Source organism: Salvelinus fontinalis, chromosome 12 (genome assembly GCF_029448725.1).
Source record: "Salvelinus fontinalis isolate EN_2023a chromosome 12, ASM2944872v1, whole genome shotgun sequence".
In the NCBI taxonomy this organism is placed as follows: Eukaryota; Metazoa; Chordata; class Actinopteri; order Salmoniformes; family Salmonidae; genus Salvelinus; species Salvelinus fontinalis.
Genome location: NC_074676.1, coordinates 28,273,447 through 28,284,457, shown reverse-complemented (window position 1 = coordinate 28,284,457; position 11,011 = coordinate 28,273,447). Strand labels below are relative to the sequence as shown.

At 43.2% G+C, this 11,011-nt stretch overlaps 1 protein-coding gene across 1 annotated transcript in view; it reads right to left on the bottom strand.

The window, feature by feature from the left end:
• Positions 1 to 2,406: 2,406 nt before the first annotated feature.
• The window catches only part of LOC129867089 (uncharacterized), a 32,753-nt gene continuing 24,148 nt past the window's right edge, over positions 2,407 to 11,011 (bottom strand). Inside the window, exon 2 of the mRNA XM_055940251.1 lies at positions 2,407 to 10,760. Within this exon, the coding sequence (XP_055796226.1) occupies positions 2,691 to 3,695 (1,005 nt within the window). The 5' untranslated portion in view covers positions 3,696 to 10,760 and the 3' untranslated portion in view covers positions 2,407 to 2,690. The remainder of the gene's footprint in view (positions 10,761 to 11,011) is intronic.

Sequence of the window (11,011 nt, the reverse complement as noted above, 5' to 3'; positions counted from 1 at the left end):
AGGGTCTGAATACTTTCAGAATGCACTGTATGTGTACAGGGTTCTCCGGTCTTATTTGACTGAGGCCTACATTCAATCAGATCAAGCGTTAACCAGCGGTAGCCGACACCCTCATAACTGATGTTTTGGTGGTGTCAGAGGTGTAACTGCTTTGGAGCTGTCAAATCGGTGACCAGCTGCTATTGATCATTGTCACGAAGCCACACCCACCCCACTTACATCAGAAGTTCAGATCAAGAAAGTGTAGGCTAAATAGAAATAATGACTCTCAAACTGAAAACCATTAAACAAAATCATGAGAATTTATATCAGCCTAATAGAGGTCGAGATTACATCTCACATTCCAGTGTTTGTAAACAATGCTGCGTGGGATTTCTCTTGGCTGCAACTCCGTGCATGTGGACACACGTGGAAAAAACGACTTTATATTGGGGTGGTGTCTGTTGTCATAGAGATAGATAGAGGACTCATCATAGATATAACCCATTTTAGCATGGACATTTCCATTAAGGGCTTCTATCATTTTAAAGCTACATTTATAGAAAATCAATAAAATGGTGCTGACTGATGCTAAATCTGCCTTTGCTTTCAGTGAGTTGCATGTTCTACTCAGTTTAGCCTACATCAACAGCAAAATACTAATCGTCGTTTAATTAAAACATATTTTGTAAAGTTTATTCCTCAGGGGTATTTACATGACATGTTCTACTCTGATTTAGCCACTGCCTCCTGTATTCCAGTGGCTCTAGAAAAGTTGTCTCTAGAAAAGTTCTCCATATTTATTCCTCTGGCAGATAAATATGCCACTTTTAAACAATTCAGAGTCAAAGATAGATCTAATCCTTGGTTTTCTTCAGAGCTATATCTGAGATCATTCAGATGACAAATCAGGCCTGGGCCAAAGCAAGGCAAAACTGACTCTGTAGTGGACTGGCAATCTTTTAGACAACTCAGAAACAGATGTACGGGATTGGTGTCCCTTCCATGGGACGGTTGAGCTTACGTAGGCTAATGCGATTAGCATGAGGTTGTAAGTAACAAGAAAATTTCCCAGGACATAGACATATCTGATATTGGCAGAAAGCTTAAATTCTTGTTAATCTAACTGCACTGTCCAATTTACAGTAACTATTACAGTGAAAGAATACCATGCTATTGTTTGAGGAGAGTGCACAATTTTGAACATGAAAAATTATTAATAAACAAATTAGGCACATTTGGGCAGTCTTGATACAACATTTTCAACAGAAATGCAATGGTTCATTGGATCAGTCTAAAACTTTGCACATACATTGGTGCCATCTAATGGCCAAAAGCTCAATTGCATCTGGGCTGGTATAATACATTATGGCCTTTTTTTTGCATTTCAAAGATGATGGTACAAAACAAAATACAAAATAACAGTTTTTTATTTTATTTGTATTATCTTATACCAGATTTATTGTGTTATATTCTACTACATTCCTTTCACATTTCCATAAACTTCAAAGTGTTTCCTTTCAAATGGTACCAAGAATATGCATATCCTTGCTTCAGGGCCTGAGCTACAGGCAGTTAGATTTGGGTATGTCATTTTAGGTGAAAATTGAAAAAAGGGGCTAATCCTTAATTAATTGACCCTGGTCAGTCAATCAACTGCTCTTCCCTTTGCCAGCCTCTAGCTGACTTGACGCTTAACCCGTCACCTTCTAGTGAATCTTTGTTTTCATTTCGACCATTTACTACCTGTGATGTGCTCGATGCCTTGCTTAATATTTATGTAAAAAAGATCCAACAAGGCTGATAAGCTTAACCCATTTTTGGTGCTGCTCTCTGCCCCACTGATTGCAGAATCATTAACCCATATTTGTAACCTGACCATTATATCTGGTACTATCCCCAAGGTTTGGAAGGCGGCCCAGGTACTTCCCCTTCACAAAAGGTGGTGACCATTGTGACCTAAATAATTATCACCCTATTTCTAAACTTTAAGATCTTTCTTGTCTTTGAAATGTATTCTAAATGTACACTACCGTTCAAACATCTGTGGTCGCTTAGAAATGTCCTTGTTTTTGAAAGAAAAGCAAATTTTTTGTCCATTAAAATAACATCAAATTGATCAGAAATACAGTGTAGACATTGTTAATGTTGTAAATGACTATTGTAGCTGGAAACGGCAGATTTTTAATGGAATCAGTTGGGTTTTAGACCAGGTCATAGCACTATCTCTGCTGCATCCCTAGTTATAAATGATGTGGTTAACTGTATGGATAAAAGGCAACGTTGTGCTGCCCTCTTAATCGACCTGTCAAAGGCCTTTGATACTGTTGATCACCACTCGCTAATTTGGAGGCTTTCCTCAATTGGCCTAGACCAGGTTGCATGTAACTGTTTTCAAAATTACTTGACAGGTGGAATTCAATGTGTATCTACTGATGGTGTAACACGTGGGTGCAGGAATCAGGCGCAGAGAGCAGAAGGTTAGGACAAACGTATTTAATAATGGTACTGACACGGTCACGCCAACACACTAGGCGCATAAAACCCAGATCGGCCCAAACCAGGACCCACGACAGTACGGCGTAAATACAACAAAATACAATCCACCACAACCTAACAGAAGGAACAAGCCCGCACAACAGCAAGCGGGCATTGCCAGCTTAAATAGCCCTAATCACAACCAAACAAGGAACAGGTGAAAACCATAAGACTCAACCAATCGAACAGGGAAAAAAGGGATCGGTGGCAGCTAGTAGACCAGTGACGACGACCGCCGAGCACCGCCCGAACAGGAAGAGGAACCGCCTTCGGTGGGATTCGTGACAGTACCCCCCCCCCCCCCGACGCGCGGCACCCGCAGCGCGTCGACACCGGCCTCGAGGGCGACCCGGAGGGCGAGGCGCAGGGCGATCCGGATGGGTGCGATGGAGATCTCTCAATAGTGATGGATCCAAAATGTCCTCCACCGGTACCCAGCACCTCTCCTCCGGACCGTACCCATCCCAATCCACGAGGTACTGCAGGCCCCTCACCCGGCGTCTAGAGTCCAGAACAGCACGTACTGTGTACGCCGGGGACCCCTCGATGTCCAGAGGGGGCGGAGGGACCTCCGGCACCTCACCTTCCTGCAGGGGACCAGCTACCACCGGCCTGAGGAGAGACACATGAAACGAGGGGTTAATACAATAATAAGAAGGGAGTTGTAATCTATAACACACCTCGTTTATCCTCCTCAAGACTTTAAATGGCCCCACACACTGCAGACCCAGCTTCCGGCAGGGCAGTTGGAGGGGCAGGTTTCGGGTCGAGAGCCAGACCCTGTCCCCTGGTGCGATCATGGGGGCCTCACTGCGGTGGCGGTCAGCGCTCTTCTTCTGCCGTCCACCAGCTTGCTTTAGTGATTCCTGGACGGCCCTCCAGGTCTCCTTAGAGCGCTGCACCCACTCCTCCACCACAGGAGCCTCGGTCTGACTCTGATGCCACGGTGACATGTTCGTGGAAGAGTCTGCCAATGGGACGTACCTCGCCCACTCTCCTGGCCGGTCCTGGCAATATGACCTCAGAAACCTACCCACCTCCTGGTTCACTCTCTCTACCTGCCCATTACTCTCGGGTGATAACCCGAGGTCAGGCTGACCGAGACCCCCAGATGCTCCATAAACGCCCTCCACTCGGGACGTGAACTGGGGACTTATTGGGGACTTATTTTCCACCATAATTTGCAAATAAATTCATTAAAAATCCTACAATGTGATTTTCTGGATTTTTTTTTCTAATTGTGTCTGTCATGGTTGAATTGTACCTATGATGAAAATTACAGGCCACTCTCATCTTTTTAAGTGGGAGAACTTGCACAATTGGTGGCTGACTAAATACTTTTTGCCCCATTGTATGTTATTTCATAGATGTGATGTCTTCACTATTATTCTATAATGTATAAAATAGTAAAAAATTAAGAAAAACCCTGGAATGAGTAGGTGTGTCCAAACTTGACTGGCACTGTATATAGAAAGTACAGTTCCTTTCGATTTTTTTTCTCCAAACATTATATTGAAATTTTAAACATACAATCTACCTGCAGTGAAGCCTCTCAACATTTACTTTCACAATATTGACTGTAAAAAATTGTTACCTGCACTTGTATTCCGATGATACTTTTGTGTATGCTATTGCCCCCATGGTTGACCAGGCTCTATCTGAACTACAGTCTGCCTTGAAATCAAATCAAATTTTATTGGTCACATACACATGGTTAGCATATGTTATTGCGAGTGTAGTGAAATTCTTATGTTTCTAGATCCTACAGTGCAGCAGTATCTAACAGGTAATGTCTAACAATTCCACAACAAAACCTAATATCTAATAAGTTCCACAACAAAACCTAATATCTAACAAATTCCACAACAAAACCTAATACACACAATCTAGTAAAGAAATGGGATGAGAATATATAAGTATAAAATATATGGATAAGCAGTGAGGGGTGAGGAGCTAAGATGCAATAGATAGTAAAGAATAGATACTGAAGGATACAGTATACAGTATATACATATGAGATGAGTAATGCGAGATATGTAAACATTATTAAAGTTGCATTATTAAAGTGACTAGTGTTCCATTTTTTAAAGTGGCCAATGATATTAAGTCTGTAGGTAGGCAGCAGCCTCTCTGTGCTAGTGATGGCTGTTTAACAATCTGATGGCCTTGAGATAGAAGCTGTTTTTCAATCTCTCTGTCCCAGCTCTGATTCACCTGTACTGACCTCGCCTTCTGGATGGAAGTGGGGTGAACAGACAGTGGCTCGATTGGTTATTGTCCTTGATTATCTTTTTTGCCTTCCTGTGACATCGGGTGCTGTAGGTGTTATGGAGGGCAGGTAGTTTGCCCCCAGTGATGTGTTGTGCACCACCCTCTGGAGAGCCTTGCGGTTGAGGGTGGTGCAGTTGCCGTACCAGGCTGTGATACAGCCCGACAGGATGCTCTCGATTGTGCATCTGTAAAAGTTTGTCAGGGTTTTGGGTGACAAGCCAAATTTCTTCAGCCTCCTGAGATTGAAGAGGCACTGTTGCGCCTTCTTCACCACACTGTCTGTGTGAGTGGACCATTTCAGTGTGTCTGTGATATGTACACCAAGGAACTTAACTTTCCACCTTCTCCACTGCTTTCCCGTTGATGTGGAAAGGGGGGTGCCCCCTTTGCTGTTTCCTGAAGTCCACGATCATCTCTTGTTTTGCTGACATTGAGTGAGAGGTTATTTTCCTGACACCACACTCCGAGGGCCCTCACCTCCTCCCTAGGCTGTCTCGTCGATGTTGGTAATCAATCAACACTGTTGTGTTGTCTGCAAACTTGATGATTGAGTTTGAGGTCTGCATGGCCATGCCGTCGTGGGTGAACAGGGAGTATAGGAGAGGGCTGAGAACGCACCCTTGTGGGGCCCCAGTGTTGAGAAAGCTTGATTGGACTGAAATTAGTATTGAATGCAGGTAAAACTTTCTCTAGAGCGCATAAAAATAACTCTAATGATTTAAGCAAATGTACTTTGCATGGTGCCCATATTTAGTTTTTCCCTGATTATAAATATCTGTGTAGATGAAAAGCTGTCTTATAAAAATCATATTGATGAGTTAGTTAAGAAGCTGAGAATCAAAATGTTCTTCTTCAAGAGAAACAGGTCATGCCTCTTGCTAAATAGTAGAAAGCTAATTATTCAGTCGACGTTCCTATCGGTCCTAGACTATGGCGACATCATCTATGTGAACACATCTGACACTTCATTAAAGCCGTTATCATTGCGCACTGCACTTCATTACAGGCGTCAGTTTTAGTACTCATCACTGCATTCTCTACCAGAAAGTTGGTTGGCCCTCTTTGATGTCACGGAAGTTGATACATTACTATGTTTTCATTTATAAAGCCATTTTACAGAAACTCCCACTGTACCGAACATCATTACTAAACTTTAAACATATGAGTTACCACACCCAGTCTCAGGGATGGCTAACTGGACATTCCTTTGGTCTCTACTGAGTTAGGTAAATCAGCTTTTAGTTTTCTTGCACCTTATTTGTGGAACAAAATGTTCTTAATGTGATGTTTTGGTGCCTCTAGGGCAATTCAGAAAGCTGATTGAGGACCTTATTACTGATGAATGTTTTTCTTTTTATAACCGTGTTTTCTTTCTGCTTGCATTTTGCATGTATATTTTGATGTGTGTATTTTCTGTCATTTCTGTAATACAGGGCTCTTCTTTAAAAGAGGTCTCAGTATGACTCCCTGTTGAAATAAAGTTTTTTTTTTAAATGAAGGCCTCCAAGATGTATTCTAGTTTTGATGAAATACCAAATGGAAATGAGTTCTGGTGCTCTCTGTCCAGTGCCTGAGATTTGGACAGATACGGTACCTTCCTGTACTACTGCAGGACTTCAGATTGACATTTGGTGTAAAGATGGGAGGTGATGATCAGCATAATTGACTCCCAGTTATTTGGAAGGCTTTATATATTCATATTTCATGGCTCCCAGCTGCCTTAGTAAACATAAAAAACAACTCGAGTTAACTCAATGGAGACTATGTCCCAGCAAGCACTGTGTTCCCATACCATAGTAGACTGTATAAGAACACACAGATAAATAGATTCATTCATGATATGCACCCAATGCTGACATATACAGAATGTAACAACATAGCATTGTAATGTATGCACATTTCATATTAGAAAAGGAGATGTTATGTTTTCACGACAAAAGAAAATATGGTACATCGACACATCCCTCCCTCAAGGTTGAAAAGTACTGTATATCTGGCTTAAAATGTGGAACTTCTATCACTCTGATCTGTTTAGTGCAGTTATGGATAAAATGATGCTGTTAAGGACTTTAGGAGATCACCGCTGTAGATTCCATGGCCAGTGCTCCCCTGGCAAAACCACTGCATGCAGTTATCTAACACAGCCTTATTGTTCGTGGACAACCAATGGTGTTTGACTATAACTCTGGCTCTGGCTATCCTCCTCTCTGTGGCTTTGTTGTTCTGATCTATCAGATGACCCCACCCGTCGACAAGAGATTCAATGAAGGTTAGGTTTTATGAAGCCCCTGCCTGAAGATGATAGTGTTTTCACTTTTCAGCTAGGGGTATTGGGAAACCTTGGCTCCAACACCAGTGAAGTACGCTACAGTGAATAACATCAAGTGTGCAATTTGGGCTTTGGGAGAAAGCTGACCTACTGAATACTGAGTTTTATTCTCAAATTCTCTTCAATCCTACAACAGCTAGCATCCAGTAGCAGGACCAACTCTCTCCACAAAATGGCAAATTAAACCAAACCCTAAAACAAATTATTGCATATATCTACCCTTCTACAAAACAAGTAGTATTGTAGGATACAGTTATGCCACTCATGACATTTGAATCCATGGCAACTGATTAGACCCACCATGTCAATATGAATGTGTGAAGCATAACTGGAGAAGTAGGAGCCCTGCCTAAATTAGCTACCTGTGGTGCCACCAATATTCATTTAGTGTGGTGTGTAGCTCTCATGTGGGTGTTGTGTCTGCCTGAAATATACACCTTCATTGAAATTGGCATTGAAATAACAGTTGTTAAAGATGTCTTCAGACAGAGTAACATGGACCAACCCAAACAGGAGAGATGTATGTTCTATTGTTAAATCAGAGAGGGAATCCCCCATGATGAATTACTGCTGCTTGAAAGTCCCTGTCATTGTTCACTTATTCAATTCAGGAAGGCAATAGGTTATTTATCAATCAGGTAATCCTGATATTGCCCCTACCAGCTCCAAACAAAACAAGCACACACGTGCTTATTAAAACTGTGCCCAAGGTGCAGACAGGAGTTTACTTTCAGCATTTAGCAGTATACAGGGCTGAGAGAAACACAGAGAAAATTTAGATTTGTTTTTCCTTTCCTCTTCCCTTTGGATTCAAGGTCTCGTCATTGTCTGAACAGAGAGGGGATAGGAAAGGAGAGATGGTGCAAATGGATATTGAGAAGAGGAATGGAGTATACATAGAAGAGAGGCGTTAGGGAGCAGCTAACCTAACATAGCAGGTGTAGAAAGATGCCTGAGCGGAGTTCCCACTTCCGTTTTTCAGGGAAAACGTAAGTTAAGTTGAAAATATTGTATCCCTGAACTAAAACTTAGCGTTTTCTGGCGACTCCTCATAGGCTAGTGAGCAGAAAGGGAGAGAGCACATGGTAAGTGTAAAGTAATAGAAGAGGAGGAGAGAGTCTGCTCAGTGTGTGGACTGACCTTGAAAAGACTGGGTAAAAAAGCAACGCTTGAAGCGGCATAGCCTTGGATGAGTGAGATGAAATGATTCACAATGTGCTCAAAATTGATGTATTTGAGATGACACTGGGGCATTGTACAGTACTGCACGATGCTACATAACATCAAAAACGCTAATCACTCTTTGTTCTCTCTCACAAATTAGCATACATCCTGATCTGACACTAGAACACAGGGTTAGATGTACCGGTTAACAGTCTGTATGCTGTGTTGTCACACGTTCCAGTCACCCGTGGTGAATTGATCCAAAGAAACAAGTCAAATAAAGAATGATAGAGTTTGTTCTGCCAGTACTTGTGTTGAATGTAAATTTGATAGAAAGGGTATTGGTTGAGTGATTGTTTGACCTTTAACTAATTGTTTCAAATCAATCAAACTCTCACAATCTCCAATAACAACACCAGAGTTGTCCGGTCTACAAGAGGCAATCTACTTGTTTCTCTTTGTCATTTGTAGCGGCAAAGGGCAATGAGTAGCATAAATCCTTGTTGTGTCAGCCATTGAAACATAATGTAGGTGGTTATTGAGAGTTTTAACCCTTTCTTTTGGTTCTGTTCAGACCTGGCGTCTTTTTTTGGTGCAGTCCGGAACAGCCTTGATTTCAACGTCCACGGACATAGATTTTTGGTCCGGAACAGACCAAATCTGAACCAATCATAGACGTCTAGACGACCGGCCTTGATTTCAACGTCCACAGACGTCCGATCTGGACCGGCCTATATTTGGCCCAAACATAGACGTCTATCATTGGTTCAGATTTAGTCCGATCAGAACCAAATGTGAACCAATAATAGACATCTATGTTTCACAAGTTGGAACAGCACAGTACCTTACAGTACAGCAGGGTACACTACAGTACAGTGCTCTACTGTACTGAACTGTGGCATACTGTGCTGTTAAAACTTGTGAAACAAAGCCTAGACGTCTGTGCTTCGTCAGATTTGGTCAGGTCCAGACCGACCAAATTTTTACTTGTTTCGGGGCTGAGCTCATTCGAATAACACCCAGCATGCTTTACATTTACACTTTGGTAGTTGAAGTGGTCTCTTGGTTTATTATATAGGTTGGACTACATCATTACTGCCAGTTTTAAAGCTTTTCAAATCAAATTTTATTTGTCACATGCCCCGAATAAAACGGGCGTGAAATGCTTGCCTTGCACTTTCCGGCGATGCAGACTTAAGAAATAATAATAATAAAAATACAAATAGTAACACGAGGAATAACATATACGCATGAATGAAGCTATACTGTAGACAGGGAGTACCAGCACAAGAACAATGTGCAGGAGTACAAGGCATTTTAAGTGCCTTCAGAAAGTACTCATACCTCTTGACTTATTCCACATTATGTATTGCAGCCTGAATTCAAAATTGATTAAATTGACTTTTTTGGATGAAGCAGACCCATGAACACATAATACCCTATAATGACAAAGTAAAAACATTTAAAAAAAAACATTTTGCAAATCCATTGAAAATGGTTGTTGATCATTGCTAGACAGCCATTTTTAAGTCTTGCCATAGATTTTCAAGCCGATTTAAGTCAAAACTGTAACTACGCCGCTCAGGAACATTCAAGTCGTCTTGGGAAGCAACTCCAGTGTATTTTTGGCCTTGTGTTTTAGGTTATTATCCCGCTGAAAGGTGAATTTGTCTCCCAGTGTGTTACGAAACTAGCAGTGGTGGGTGCGGAGTCAGGCGCAGAGAGCAGAGGTTTAAGGAAAACCATATTTATTCCGGTGAGAAAAAGTCATGCCCAAACAACAGGCGAATAAATGACCGGCCCAAAACAGGACACAAACAGTCCGGAAAAATACAAACAATACCATCCACAAAACAGAACAGAGAAACAAGCCCGCACAAAAGCAGGCGGGCATAACAGGCTTAAATAGCCCTAAACCAAACCCCAAACGAGAAACAGGTGAAACCAATAAGACATAACCAACAGAAAAGGAAAAGGGAATCGGTGGCAGCTGGTGACGACGACCGCCGAGCACCACCCGAACAGGAAGGGGAAGACTTCGGTGGAAGTCGTGACAGTACCCCCCCCCCTCGAGGGCGACCCGGAGGGCGAGGCGCAGGGCGATCCGGATGGAGGCGATGGAAATCCCTCAGCAGTGATGGATCCAAAATGTTCCCCACCGGTTCCAGCACCTCTCCTTAAGGTTTTCCTTAAACCTCTGCTCTCTGCGCCTGACTCCGTCCAGGAATCACTCAAACAAGCTGGTGGGCGGCAGAAGAGGCGCACTGACCGCCACCGCAGTGAGGCCCCCGTGTTCGCACCGGGGGACAGGGTCTGGCTCTGGTACCCCTCCCAGTCCACGAGGTACTGTAGACTCCTCACCCGGTGTCTAGAGTCCAGAATAGAACGTACTGTGTACGCCGGGGACCCCTCGATGTCCAGAGGGGGCGGAGGGACCTCCGGCACCTCACCTTCCTGCAGGGGACCAGCTACCACCGGCCTGAGGAGAAACACATGAAACGAGGGGTTAATACGATAGTAAGAAGGGAGCTGTAACCTATAACATACCTTGTTTATTCTCCTCAGGACTTTAAATGGCCCCACACACTGCGGCCCCAGCTTCCGGCAGGGCAGGCGGAGGAGCAGGTTTCGGGTCGAGAGCCAGACCCTGTCCCCCGGTGCGAACACGGGGGCCTCACTGCGGTGGCGGTCAGCGCTCCTCTTCTGCCGCCCCCCAGCTTGTTTGAGTGA